Raw genomic sequence first — 16,004 nt, 5'->3', positions numbered from 1 at the left:
TTAGGTTTATGTATATCCCAGCCACCGCACGCCATTATTATTAATAGTAAGAGACGTGTGTGTTATCCAAGCACTGATGGCAAGGAAAGCACCTTATACTGGAGCGCCACATATGAGGTGTTAGATAAATTGTGGCATTTTATATTCTGTTGTTTTTTATGAACTCGTCTTCTGTCCAAACATATCATCATCTGTAAAGAATGATCGACTTTTACGTACGCAGGTTATTGTGACGCATTGCCACATGCAGAGACGAGCGAAAAGTTTGAATCTTCATGGTGGTAACTCAAAGGTTTTTTTACCACTTCGTTATTTTGGCTTGGAATTTCGTTTGTTGGAAATATAAACTGAATTTAGAAATGCTTTTGAAATGAAAAACTTTGCGTTTAATCCTTTGACTGTCATCCCCCTTTTTGAGAATACACATGAAAATGCACTATCCAAACTTAAAGGGCTGTAATTCAAGAATGCTTTGGAATATAGACCAAAGTTTGGTCTCGTTTTAAAGACGACATTCTGCAGATTATTGCTGAAGTGAAAGCAATTCAAAATATGAAAGTATGAAATAGTTATGGAAGTTTAAATTTTATTGTAAATGAAAAATACTGTACTAAATATTTTTTATTTCATATAAAATATATATATTACAAAAAAGAATTTACTCTAAAATTACTATAAAATCAAAGCCATATGTCTAACCAATTTGTGTTCCAAATTTGAAGTTGATATCACAAAAATTGAAGTCCCCATGAGATTTTGTTTAGGGTGCTGTACCAAAAATAGCCACCGGGTGTCATTCAAATTCCATTTATTGTTGTTTTGATGCATTTTCCTGTAAATTTCTGTCCAAATATTACTTCCATCACAAAACAGTCACCAAATATGGACCCTTGAGACTCAGACCTTTCCGACAATATGCGTTTTGTCAAGATTGGAAAAGATTTTGAATATAAAATAGTTAAAATAATTGTTGTAATATGAAACATGACAGCGCCCACTAGGGGAGGAGCCCACTAGAATAATTTAGAGTAACGTTTCCATGGCAACACAATGTCCGATTTCAAAACGGTTTTCACAGGATGAATTTTGAGTTTGTAAGCTTTCAAATGATACCTAATTTGTGTTAATAAACAAAATATATTTTTGAAATGAAGACAGCGTTTGGAGTGCAAAATAATCTGTTCCCTGAGTCCACGGGCTTTGCTTGTGAGTGTACACAAATAAAAGTAGACAGTTTACTGTTTATTATTATGTCTTGCACTTAGCCTATCTGTATGGCTAAGAATGACGGAGTATTGTGAGTTTCCGCTGGAAATGGAATAAGGAAAAAATCCATCAAAAGGCACCGACGACTTCGTTGGACAGAGGGTTAAAGAAAACGTAGCCTATTTAGTTTCATATAGTTAGGCTATGTCTAAATATTATAATCTTTTAATTTCATATGTTGATTATGAAAAGTGAGCAGCATGAGTAAGGCACATAATCAGATGTCTGGAGACATTTTGTGAATTGTGTTTTCTAGAAATTTCGTTTTGTATAAATTGTTTTTTAATTTTGATCAATGTTTAATCAACTATTTGGCTGTATATTTAATAAATAAGAAGCAAACCAAGATCGTCGTTCCTCAGTCTTTGAGCAAGGCTGAACTATATTTCTGTTTTAATAGCTACATTTCTTGAATATATGTCTTAATTACAGTAGACCTATAGATAGTTATGATATTTGTGGTTGCACCGGGGTCCGTCATTATAAAGTTACGCCACTTTCCTTAGGAGAAAATATAATGACATAAGATCTCGTTATTAGACATACTTGAGTGGAAAAAAATTATATGTAGGCCCTATGTGAGAGCAATGCGTGACCGGACCAGATGACCTGTAAATGCGAAAAAACTGTTTCTATTGCAGTTTTGCGAAAATTTCCTTTTTCGAATTGCCTGAAAAACCACGTCATGTGAGCGTAAAAACTTTTATGCGATATATGGGAGTTTTTGCGAAATTGACGCGTTTCCATTGGGCGTATTTTCAATTCGCAATTTCAATTTGCGCAATTTGAAGGGTAATGGAAACGCGGCTACTGACACGATTCAAGACGGTTGAGATGTTAAATGAATCGTGATACACGTTTTAAACAACAGGGATGCTAAAACTATACTGTGACCTCGCTTTACAGGCACGATAGCTAGTGTTACGTACAGTTCATTCATATAAACTGAGTTATCATCGCATTTTGACTTTCCGATGACTAATAAATCACCACAGTAAGCGGCTCACTCACCTCTGTCTGTCAGAGTTTCCGCTAGAAAAAAATGGTGCCGGTCAAAGTGACCGGCAGAGGTTTCGTTTTCCGGACATTTTGATGATATGCCGGTCAAATATCGCCTCTTAATTATTCAAGTTGAGGAAAACTGAAAGCAGTTTATGTAACTTAAAAAAATGACATAATCAGGCCGTATATGCAACATGTTTATTAGCCTAACTTTCAAATAGACGGGGAAAAAAACATGAACGTCCGATTGGCGTCAATCAACCAATTTTTTTTACTATGGTTTCACATTTCATAGTTTAACAAACCAACCCCCCTTCCCCACATAAAATATCCGAATATAGCATTGTTTTTACTCAAGCAAATTTAATTATAAACTCAGTATGTCTCATTTAGTTGGTAACATTTAAATTGGCCACCGTGTAAATGACTCCTTGTCAAATGAACTTGAACAAACAAATGACTAGGCCTATAACATTGTCTCGCGTCATTTTTGGCTACTTTTTACGCTTTTTTGCAGTGCTGAATTGTGCAGCTGCCGACTTAAAATCAAAAGTTCCCAGTGTCTCTCCACAACTTGCAATGCGCATAAGCCGCGTAACCTTGTTCTCCGCAAGGCGACTTCGCTGCTTCGTCTTGATCCGATTCTGCAGTGAGAACCCCCTCTCTGCAGGAACACTCGAGACAGGGATTACACAGGCTATCTTGGCGAGCTTGGTCCACTCTGGATACATTTCGCTGAAATCACATATGAGGACTTCGCAGGCTGTGGAGAAATGCAATCCTCCATAGCCACGGAGCGCTGTCATGACAGCGAGGGCATCACGTCGCAGGCTTACGGTATCGATAAGAGGAGCGGTGTCCGCAGAAGGCTTGTAAAATGGCAAACAATCCTTCTGATCGCTGGTTCTGCATATTCTTGGAGAGCTATTTGTCAGATTTGGAGAGCTATTTGTCAGATTTTAATCTGAAATTTTAATCTGACAATTTGACCGAAAAGATTTAATTTTTTCGGACATTTAATTTTTTTCCCGGCCAATGTCCGGTAATTACCGGACAACGGAAACCCTGCTGTCTGTATGTAAACAGATAATTGGCCAAACCACTGACAGGCAGATTTGCTCACTAATGTTTCATGGCAAAAGATACACGGCTGTAGCCTTGATAGAAATCTAGACGCACCCTAGCGGCAACAAATCTAATTTACAGTCAGGGTCGTTGGCTTGCGAGCTGGAAAAACCAAACTCTGGTCAGGCCAATCACATCGTGTATAGAGTCGGTGGGCGGGCTTAACATAATGACGGCAGAGTTGCGGCGGTTCCGCGCGATACTCGTAAACAAAGAAGCTGGCGAACAGCGGTCTATCGAATCGGCTTTGGTCGCGACTCTTGGAGTTAAGCATTTGCGCCAGAGAAGTAATCGTTTGTTTTAAGGAAATCCCTAATGTGAAGCTCGGGCTGTATGCTGAATAAAACGAAGATAGAAACACTTTCACTGATTAAACATGAAGATAATACTTCTGCGACAAGATATGGTGTATTGAGTTCTTCAAGCCTTCTCGGGTATTTTCATAATAATAAAGTATTCAGTGCTGATTAGCATTCTGTGATAAGAAGCCACATCAGCTCGACTGACGATATGAAGTGAGTTAAAACCTGTTATTGAATGTTGTATTTGGTTGGACAGCAGGTTTATGAACACTTCGCATTACTAGTTTGTGAAGATGTTTGACACATGTTGCTCAAACTCGCAGTGCTTTCAGACGGAGCAGCGTTTACTCCTGATCTCAGAGCCGCTCTTCACTGACACGCTGGGCACTTATTTATTTCATTAAAATCGCAGCCTTTGCGCTTTCATAATCGCACACAAGCCAAATCGCAATTGCGGTTCGATTTCGATTAATCGTGCAGCCCTAAATGGTACAATTAATACGAGTAGAATATTTACATTTTCCCTATGAAAATTAGGTTTTTGCAGTTCAACAGTTCAAACATGTAATATTATTAGTAACTGCACTTATTAACAAAACAAGGCAAAACAATAGTTATTTTATGATTAAATTAACTTTATGATACATTTTCAAATCAAGTGTTCTCAAATGTTAGTCTGGAGTAGTGTTAGACCGACATATCGGGCCAATATTTGTGATTTTTACGTGTATCGGCATCGCCGATATTTTTTCCCCTGCATTATTTACAGACAGGCGTCCGCAGGGCAGCTCTCACCGTCTTCAAACTGTCTCGCTCTCCCTCCCTCGCGCATATTAATCAAAATCAATTAAGAATTGACACGATGGTAAAAGGTCGAAAGACTGAAGTTTCACGTGGAGCATTGGGAGATTTTTTCTTGAATTACCGCTGGTGTTAAGTGCACCTACACTCTAAAAAATTCTGGGTTAAAAATAACCCAAGTTGGGTTGAAAATGGACTAACCCATCAATTGGGTTGTTTTAACCCAGCAATTGGGTTGTTTTAACCCAGCAATTGGATTGTTTTAAGCAAACATTTAACCCAACCGCTGGGTCAAAACAACCCAATTGCTGGGTTAGTCCATATTCAACCCAACTTGGGTTATTTTTTAACTAGCATTTTTTAGAGCGTAACCATTAAATGACTAGGTTGTAAATAGTTTTAAAATGAAGTATAGCACAGTCAGTGTGCACTTTATTATGCTGCTTGCTTGTTGATACTGTGTGCAATAGTGTAATTATTTTATTTATGCGTAAATATTTATTTTCAGAATTTATTTTCACCACTGAACTTTTTTTTTTCTTGTTCTACCTCACCTGTTTTTACTATTTGTTAAATATTGTTTTTTTTTAGTTCAATAAATGTTCCTTTTTTTAAATTGTAAATTTTAAATCATCATCCTGATCATTGTGTCATTTTTATGTTGTAAATTAAGGGAGCAAAAGCAGTATCGGCTCCAAATATCGGCTCAAGAAAATCGGCAGCCCGTATCGGTCACATCGGCTAAGGCAGATGAAAAAAAAATCGGTATCGGCACTAAAAAATCCATATCGGTCGACCCCTAGTCTGGAGCCCTGCATGTGTTGAAATCAGTGTCACATTTTCAATCGTGATCGTATTCAGGAAAACGGCACTCTTGGTCGTGTGATGTTGCTTAACTGTATCATAGGTTATAAATATAAAAACTCTTTTTTTTCTTTTTGTGTGCTACAATTGCAAGTGTCAATTTCACTTGGAATAGCATAAAAAGGTCTTAAAATAAGCACAATCGAATCACCATTATTCAGTCCACAGACTCTAATGAAGAAAACGTTCTTACCTTGGAGCAAACAAAGTCAACTAATGTGGCTTCTTCTTCACCAATGTACTCTACAATCTTCTTATTGATCCATGGTCGAATACGCTTCTCCATAAGTGACTGCGAATGGCGGAAATATTCAAAAACACAAGTTATACAACATTAAAACACAGCTTGAGATAAGCATGAACCCCTCCATGAAACGACAAGCATGACTCTCACCGTGTCGACGACGGACCAGTCGAGCGGGTAGTTGAAGAGCTCTGGTTTGGCAGTGGGAATCTTCTCGATCAGACTCTTGATGTGTTTGCGCTTCTCTTCCGTATTGACTCCTTTGCCGCCGCCGGCCAGCGCTCCCACATCTACTCCCTTCTCCTCATCCTCGTAGTCTAAAGGCACCAGCTTCCTTTTCCGAGGCGCCTCGTCCACCTCATCGTCGTCGAAGCGATTGAAGACGCTTTCCACCGGCAGCTTCTTCCGTTTGGCTACGCTGGGCTGTCCCGGACTACCGGATGAACCTTGTGATGGGATAAAAACAAACATTTCTTTACATATTCGCTTTATACAATATGGATTACTTCACAGTAAGGCCCCGTTCACACTGCAGGCAAAAGTGGCCCAAATCTGATTTTTTTGGGGGGTCAAGTGACCAGGTCAGACTTCTTCAGAGGTAGTGTGAACACTCAAATCTTGCCCAGATCTGATTTTTTCAAATCAGATTTAGACCACATACATATGTGGTCCTGAATCAGACCCAGATCTGATTTTTTTTCAATGTGGCCGCAGTGTGAACAACCAAGGCGGATTTGATGCGACTTTTAAGTCAATCTACGTCGACATTTGTCACAATTATGCGCCGGCGAGTTAGCCCTAGACACAACAGACACAGACAGTAACATTAAAAACTTGACTAGATATGGAGAACAGCGATGGAGCGAGTCAATGGAGGGAGAGTGAGGTGTTAGACCTAATTAGTATATGGGGAGAAACTTCAATTCAAGCTAAACTAGAAGGATCCTACCGTAATCGCTCCGTTTTTGAAAAAAATAGCACTCGAAATGGAAGAACGGGAACACAGAAGAACGTGGCTTCAGTGCCAAAGGAAGGTAAAGAGTCTTAAAGGTTAATTTAAAGAAGCAAATGATTCTAACAACAGAAGCGGTCGTGGTCGCATCACCTGCCCATTTTATAACGAGATTAGCCGTGTTTATGGGCGATAAACCCAGCTGTCAGCCGTTAAACCTGCAAAAGGCCAAAATAACCAATTTTGCTCTTCATTCTTGTCCTCTTCAGCACCTGCTCATTAATGTTACGGCTTCCATTACACAAACATTTTGAAATAAAAGCGAAAATGCTTGCTTCCTCCATAACCTCCCGAACTTTAGTGCAACAGCGTGCTGCGTCTGATGTCATTGTTATTGTTCTTTTGCGCATGCGGGTTAGTTTGAAACCTCAAACAGTTCACACTGGAATCAGATATAGGCCACATTTTAAAAGGTAATGTGAACAGTCAAAAAAAAAAAATCGGATCTGAGCAACAAATCAGAATTGAGCATTAAGACTTGCGTTGTGAACGGGGCCTAATAAACACGAAAATAACAGTATTCATTTAGCAAAGTTCTTCAATTATGAAAATTTCAGCTGTGCAAGCAGCACTCAAAAGTGTCATTGTTCAGCTCAAGTCAGTTCAGAGTTGATTCAGTTTAAATCAATAACAGTGTGAATGTTAGCAAAGTTGCAAAATTCATTAGTTATGAAGCAAAACTAAAGCACTACAGAAAAAATTGTCATCATGTCATCAAATCTTGCGCCTAAACTCTGGAATTCCTTGCCTGTAGAGTTACAAAATGCAAATTCCTTGCACATTTTTAAATCCAGCTTAAAATCATTCTTTTTTCGGGAAGCTTTTATGTAATTTTATTTTAAGTTGTTTTTAGTTGTATTATATTTTCTTTTTGTACTATTTATTTTTCATATATATATGTGATTATGTATATGTATGTATGTATATGTATGTATATGTACATATGTGTGTGTGTGTGTGTGTGTGTGTGTGTGTGTGTGTGTGTGTGTGTGTGTGTGTGTGTGTGTGTGTGTGTGTGTGTGTGTGTGTGTGTATATATGTATGTATATATATATATTTATTGTTATATTCTGTTGTGATTTTATGTTTTTTATGTACAGCGCTTTGAGAAGTTGCCTTTAAAGGCGCTATATAAAATAGTTATTATTATTATAAAATAAAAAAATAAAGTTATTATTATTAACATTTAACTCAATTCAGTGCAATAACTATTTATGAAACATCAAGTTAATATGAATACAATATATTTAAAAATGGTAAAAGTAAATCATTCAATGAAATCATTCAATCAAATACTATATTTGAATATATTTAACCAACTTAATTTCCATTAAACAAAAAATCTACTTAAATTAAAAAATTATTAAATAATTATTCAAATACTATTTTTGAATATATTTATCAATATATTTTTCATTAAAAAATTTCAAAAAATTCAAAATTCATTAAATGTTGTTACTTAATAAAAATATAATTATTATCAATGGTATTATTTTCTGTTAAATAACAGTGTTGATGTAACAGAAATCATAAATTATGAAAGTAAGTAAATTCAGATATAAAGCAGCTCAATATTGGTATTATTCAGCTCAGTTTAGTTTAAGTTTTGTTCTTATCCAATAGTGTCAGTGCGGGACACTAAGAACTGGTTTGATTTGTTATTGGCCTTGACATCCTGATCCAAAACCTTTCTGAACTCAAACTCACCTAGTTTGAGGCTGAGGCCGATCTTAGGGCGGTTCTCGTCCTGGAGCTGGACCTCGGGGGGCGAGTTCTCGTGAGGGATGATTATGCCGCAGGGCGACTCTTCTCTGGGCGTGTTCGGAGTGGCGTTACCACTGGCTGAAGACACTGAGGGGGCGGCCATGATGGGCCGCATGGTGGGCTTGAGGCAGGGTTTAGACTCCTCTTCATCCTCTAGCTCCTCCCCTTCCTCAACATCATCGTCAGAGGGGATGTGAGTGTGAGTGTGAGTGTGAGTTTCTACGACTGGCTTACGCCGATCTCGGTCCCTGCCTCTGTCTCGCTCTTCTCGAGAAGGTTTGTGTTCCCTCTCCTCAGGCTCAGGCTCAGGCTTCACGGGCGGCTGCCGTAAACGCTCGGCCTCTTCCTCCATCTGATCACCACACACACACACACACACACACACACACACACACAAAAAGATATTAAACAGCAAAACAGTGACCAGTTTGGTTTCAGAAGTACTAAAGAAGTGCACTGTCTGAATCGTTCCCTATTCTCTATATAGTGCACTGTCTAATTGTTCCCTATCCCCTATATAGTGCACTGTCTAATTGTTCCCTATCCCCTATATAGTGCACTGTCTGATCGTTCCCTATCCCCTATATAGTGCACTGTCTAATCGTTCCCTATCCTCTATATAGTGCACTGTCTAAACGTTCCCTATCCCCTATATAGAGCACTGTCTGAATCGTTCCCTATCCCCTATATAGTGCACTGTCTAATTGTTCCCTATCCCCTATATAGTGCACTGTCTGATCGTTCCCTATCCCCTATATAGTGCACTGTCTAATCGTTCCCTATCCTCTATATAGTGCACTGTCTAAACGTTCCCTATCCCCTATATAGAGCACTGTCTGAATCGTTCCCTATCCCCTATATAGAGCACTGTCTGATCGTTCCCTATCCCCTATATAGAGCACTGTCTGATTGTTCCCTATCCCCTATATAATGCACTGTCTAATTGTTCCCTATCCCCTATATAGTGCACTGTCTAATCGTTCCCTATCCCCTATATAGTGCACTGTCTAATCGTTCCCTATCCCCTATATAGAGCACTGTCTAATCGCTCCCTATCCCCTATATAGTGCACTGTCTGATTGTTCCCTATCCCCTATATAGTGTACTGTCTGATTGTTCCCTATCCCCTATATAGTGTACTGTCTGATTGTTCCCTATCCCCTATATAGTGTACTGTCTGATTGTTCCCTATCCCCTATATAGTGTACTGTCTGATTGTTCCCTATCCCCTATATAGTGTACTGTCTGATTGTTCCCTATCCCCTATATAGTGTACTGTCTGATTGTTCCCTATCCCCTATATAATGCACTGTCTAATTGTTCCCTATCCCCTATATAGTGCACTGTCTAATCGTTCCCTATCCCCTATATAGTGCACTGTCTAATCGTTCCCTATCCCCTATATAGAGCACTGTCTAATCGCTCCCTATCCCCTATATAGTGCACTGTCTAATTGTTCCCTATCCCCTATATAATGCACTGTCTAATTGTTCCCTATCCCCTATATAGTGCACTGTCTAATCGTTCCCTATCCCCTATATAGTGCACTGTCTAATCGTTCCCTATCCCCTATATAGAGCACTGTCTAATCGCTCCCTATCCCCTATATAGTGCACTGTCTAATCGTTCCCTATCCCCTATATAGTGCACTGTCTGATCGTTCCCTATCTCCTATATAGTGCACTGTCTAATCGTTCCCTATCCCCTATATAGTGCACTGTCTGATCGTTCCCTATCTCCTATATAGTGCACTGTCTGATCGTTCCCTATCCCCTATATAGTGCATTGTCTGATCGTTCCCTATCTCCTATACAGTACACTGTCTGATCGTTCCCTATCCCCTATATAGTGCACTGTCTAATCGTTCCCCATCCCCTATATAATGCACTGTCTAATCGCTCCCTATCCCCTATATAGTGCACTGTCTGATCGTTCCCTATCCCCTATATAGTGCACTGTCTGATCGTTCCCTATCCCCTATACAGTGCACTGTCTGATCGTTCCCTATCCCCTATACAGTGCACTGTCTGATCGTTCCCTATCCCCTATATAGTGCACTGTCTGATCGTTCCCTATCCCCTATATAGTGCACTGTCTGATCGTTCCCTATCCCCTATATAGTGCACTGTCTAATCGTTCCCCATCCCCTATATAATGCACTGTCTAATCGCTCCCTATCCCCTATATAGTGCACTGTCTGATCGTTCCCTATCCCCTATATAGTGCACTGTCTGATCGTTCCCTATCCCCTATACAGTGCACTGTCTGATCGTTCCCTATCCCCTATACAGTGCACTGTCTGATCGTTCCCTATCCCCTATACAGTGCACTGTCTGATCGTTCCCTATCCCCTATACAGTGCACTGTCTGATCGTTCCCTATCCCCTATATAGTGCACTGTCTGATCGTTCCCTATCTCCTATACAGTGCACTGTCTGATCGTTCCCTATCCCCTATATAGTGCACTGTCTGAATCGTTCCCTATTCTCTATATAGTGCACTGTCTGATTGTTCCCTATCCCCTATATAGTGCACTGTCTGATCGTTCCCTATCCCCTATATAGAGCACTGTCTAATCGCTCCCTATCCCCTATATAGTGCACTGTCTAATTGTTCCCTATCCCCTATATAATGCACTGTCTAATTGTTCCCTATCCCCTATATAGTGCACTGTCTAATCGTTCCCTATCCCCTATATAGTGCACTGTCTAATCGTTCCCTATCCCCTATATAGAGCACTGTCTAATCGCTCCCTATCCCCTATATAGTGCACTGTCTAATCGTTCCCTATCCCCTATATAGTGCACTGTCTGATCGTTCCCTATCTCCTATATAGTGCACTGTCTAATCGTTCCCTATCCCCTATATAGTGCACTGTCTGATCGTTCCCTATCTCCTATATAGTGCACTGTCTGATCGTTCCCTATCCCCTATATAGTGCATTGTCTGATCGTTCCCTATCTCCTATACAGTACACTGTCTGATCGTTCCCTATCCCCTATATAGTGCACTGTCTAATCGTTCCCCATCCCCTATACAGTACACTGTCTGATCGTTCCCTATCCCCTATATAGTGCACTGTCTAATCGTTCCCCATCCCCTATATAATGCACTGTCTAATCGCTCCCTATCCCCTATATAGTGCACTGTCTGATCGTTCCCTATCCCCTATATAGTGCACTGTCTGATCGTTCCCTATCCCCTATACAGTGCACTGTCTGATCGTTCCCTATCCCCTATACAGTGCACTGTCTGATCGTTCCCTATCCCCTATATAGTGCACTGTCTGAATCGTTCCCTATTCTCTATATAGTGCACTGTCTGATTGTTCCCTATCCCCTATATAGTGCACTGTCTGATCGTTCCCTATCCCCTATATAGTGCACTGTCTAATTGTTCCCTATCCCCTATATAGTGCACTGTCTGATCGTTCCCTATCCCCTATATAGTGCACTGTCTAATCGTTCCCTATCCTCTATATAGTGCACTGTCTAAACGTTCCCTATCCCCTATATAGAGCACTGTCTGAATCGTTCCCTATCCCCTATATAGAGCACTGTCTGATCGTTCCCTATCCCCTATATAGAGCACTGTCTGATTTTTCCCTATCCTCTATATAATGCACTGTCTAATTGTTCCCTATCCCCTATATAGTGCACTGTCTAATCGTTCCCTATCCCCTATATAGTGCACTGTCTAATCGTTCCCTATCCCCTATATAGAGCACTGTCTAATCGCTCCCTATCCCCTATATAGTGCACTGTCTAATTGTTCCCTATCCCCTATATAATGCACTGTCTAATTGTTCCCTATCCCCTATATAGTGCACTGTCTAATCGTTCCCTATCCCCTATATAGTGCACTGTCTAATCGTTCCCTATCCCCTATATAGAGCACTGTCTAATCGCTCCCTATCCCCTATATAGTGCACTGTCTAATCGTTCCCTATCCCCTATATAGTGCACTGTCTGATCGTTCCCTATCTCCTATATAGTGCACTGTCTAATCGTTCCCTATCCCCTATATAGTGCACTGTCTGATCGTTCCCTATCTCCTATATAGTGCACTGTCTGATCGTTCCCTATCCCCTATATAGTGCATTGTCTGATCGTTCCCCATCCCCTATATAGTGCACTGTCTAATCGTTCCCCATCCCCTATATAATGCACTGTCTAATCGCTCCCTATCCCCTATATAGTGCACTGTCTGATCGTTCCCTATCCCCTATATAGTGCACTGTCTGATCGTTCCCTATCCCCTATACAGTGCACTGTCTGATCGTTCCCTATCCCCTATACAGTGCACTGTCTGATCGTTCCCTATCCCCTATATAGTGCACTGTCTGATCGTTCCCTATCCCCTATATAGTGCACTGTCTGATCGTTCCCTATCCCCTATATAGTGCACTGTCTGATCGTTCCCTATCCCCTATATAGTGCACTGTCTGATCGTTCCCTATCCCCTATATAGTGCACTGTCTGATCGTTCCCTATCCCCTATATAGTGCACTGTCTGATCGTTCCCTATCCCCTATATAGTGTACTGTCTGATCGTTCCCTATCCCCTATATAATGCACTGTCTGATCGTTCCCTATCCCCTATATAGTGCACTGTCTGATCGTTCCCTATCCCCTATATAGAGCACTGTCTAATCGCTCCCTATCCCCTATATAGTGCACTGTCTAATCGTTCCCTATCCCCTATATAGTGCACTGTCTGATCGTTCCCTATCTCCTATATAGTGCACTGTCTAATCGTTCCCTATCCCCTATATAGTGCACTGTCTGATCGTTCCCTATCTCCTATATAGTGCACTGTCTGATCGTTCCCTATCCCCTATATAGTGCATTGTCTGATCGTTCCCTATCCCCTATATAGTGCACTGTCTGATCGTTCCCTATCCCCTATATAGAGCACTGTCTAATCGCTCCCTATCCCCTATATAGTGCACTGTCTAATCGTTCCCTATCCCCTATATAGTGCACTGTCTGATCGTTCCCTATCTCCTATATAGTGCACTGTCTGATCGTTCCCTATCCCCTATATAGAGCACTGTCTAATCGCTCCCTATCCCCTATATAGAGCACTGTCTAATCGCTCCCTATCCCCTATATAGTGCACTGTCTAATCGTTCCCTATCCCCTATATAGTGCACTGTCTGATCGTTCCCTATCTCCTATATAGTGCACTGTCTAATCGTTCCCTATCCCCTATATAGTGCACTGTCTGATCGTTCCCTATCTCCTATATAGTGCACTGTCTAATCGTTCCCTATCCCCTATATAGTGCACTGTCTGATCGTTCCCTATCTCCTATATAGTGCACTGTCTGATCGTTCCCTATCCCCTATATAGTGCATTGTCTGATCGTTCCCTATCCCCTATATAGTGCACTGTCTGATCGTTCCCTATCCCCTATATAGAGCACTGTCTAATCGCTCCCTATCCCCTATATAGTGCACTGTCTAATCGTTCCCTATCCCCTATATAGTGCACTGTCTGATCGTTCCCTATCTCCTATATAGTGCACTGTCTGATCGTTCCCTATCCCCTATATAGTGCATTGTCTGATCGTTCCCTATCTCCTATACAGTACACTGTCTGATCGTTCCCTATCCCCTATATAGTGCACTGTCTGATCGTTCCCTATCCCCTATATAGTGCACTGTCTGATCGTTCCCTATCCCCTATATAGTGCACTGTCTGATCGTTCCCTATCCCCTATATAGTGTACTGTCTGATCGTTCCCTATCCCCTATATAATGCACTGTCTGATCGTTCCCTATCCCCTATATAGTGCACTGTCTGATCGTTCCCTATCCCCTATATAGTGCACTGTCTGATCGTTCCCTATCCCCTATATAGAGCACTGTCTAATCGTTCCCTATCCCCTATATAGTGCACTGTCTGATCGATCCCTATCTCCTATATAGTGCACTGTCTAATCGTTCCCTATCCCCTATATAGTGCACTGTCTGATCGTTCCCTATCTCCTATATAGTGCACTGTCTGATCGTTCCCTATCCCCTATATAGTGCATTGTCTGATCGTTCCCTATCTCCTATACAGTACACTGTCTGATCGTTCCCTATCCCCTATATAGTGCACTGTCTAATCGTTCCCCATCCCCTATATAATGCACTGTCTAATCGCTCCCTATCCCCTATATAGTGCACTGTCTGATCGTTCCCTATCCCCTATATAGTGCACTGTCTGATCGTTCCCTATCCCCTATACAGTGCACTGTCTGATCGTTCCCTATCCCCTATACAGTGCACTGTCTGATCGTTCCCTATCCCCTATATAGTGCACTGTCTGATCGTTCCCTATCCCCTATATAGTGCACTGTCTGATCGTTCCCTATCCCCTATATAGTGCACTGTCTGATCGTTCCCTATCCCCTATATAGTGCACTGTCTGATCGTTCCCTATCCCCTATATAGTGCACTGTCTGATCGTTCCCTATCCCCTATATAGTGTACTGTCTGATCGTTCCCTATCCCCTATATAATGCACTGTCTGATCGTTCCCTATCCCCTATATAGTGCACTGTCTGATCGTTCCCTATCCTCTATATAGTGCACTGTCTGATCGTTCCCTATCCCCTATATAGTGCACTGTCTGATCGTTCCCTATCCTCTATATAGTGCACTGTCTGATCGTTCTCTATCCCCTATATAGTGCACTGTCTAATCGTTCCCTATCCTCTATATAGTGCACTGTCTGATCGTTCCCTATCCCCTATATAGTGCACTGTCTAATCGTTCCCTATCTCCTATATAGTGCACTGTCTGATCGTTCCCTATCCTCTATATAGTGCACTGTCTGATCGTTCCCTATCCTCTATATAGTGCACTGTCTGATCGTTCCCTATCCTCTATATAGTGCACTGTCTGATCGTTCCCTATCTCCTATATAGTGCACTGTCTGATCGTTCCCTATCTCCTATATAGTGCACTGTCTGATCGTTCCCTATCCTCTATATAGTGCACTGTCTAATCGTTCCCTATCTCCTATATAGTGCACTGTCTGATCGTTCCCTATCTCCTATATAGTGCACTGTCTAATCGTTCCCTATCCTCTATATAGTGCACTGTCTGATCGTTCCCTATCCTCTATATAGTGCACTGTCTGATCGTACTCTATCTCCTATATAGTGCACTGTCTGATCGTTCCCTATCCTCTATATAGTGCACTGTCTGATCGTTCCCTATCCTCTATATAGTGCACTGTCTAATCGTTCCCTATCCTCTATATAGTGCACTGTCTGATCGTTCCCTATCCCCTACATAGTGCACTGTCTGATCGTTCCCTATCTCCTATATAGTGCACTGTCTGATCGTTCCCTATCCCCTATATAGTGCACTGTCTGATCGTTCCCTATCCCCTATATAGTGCACTGTCTGATCGTTCCATATCCCCTATATAGTGCACTGTCTGATCGTTCCCTATCCCCTATATAGTGCACTGTCTGATCGTTCCATATCCCCTATATAGTGCACTGTCTGAGCGTTCCCTATCCCCTATACAGTACACTGTCTGATCGTTCCCTATCCTCTATATAGTGCACTGTCTGATCGTTCCCTATCCTCTATATAGTGCACTGTCTAATCGTTCCCTATCCT

At 41.2% G+C, this 16,004-nt stretch overlaps 1 protein-coding gene across 1 annotated transcript in view; it reads right to left on the bottom strand.

Annotated features, from left to right (window-relative positions):
- The window catches only part of rbm25b (RNA binding motif protein 25b), a 51,316-nt gene that overhangs the window by 1,152 nt on the left and 34,160 nt on the right, over positions 1–16,004 (bottom strand). The window contains exons 14-16 of the mRNA XM_079831919.1: positions 8,324–8,732; positions 5,755–6,050; positions 5,554–5,652 (exon numbers count right to left, since the gene is read on the bottom strand). Of these exons, the coding sequence (XP_079688045.1) occupies positions 5,554–5,652; positions 5,755–6,050; positions 8,324–8,732 (804 nt within the window). The remainder of the gene's footprint in view (positions 1–5,553; positions 5,653–5,754; positions 6,051–8,323; positions 8,733–16,004) is intronic.

This window comes from Gobio gobio (genome assembly GCF_949357685.1).
Source record: "Gobio gobio genome assembly, chromosome: 12".
NCBI lineage: Eukaryota > Metazoa > Chordata > Actinopteri > Cypriniformes > Gobionidae > Gobio > Gobio gobio.
This window is presented reverse-complemented; position numbering and strand designations above follow the sequence as displayed.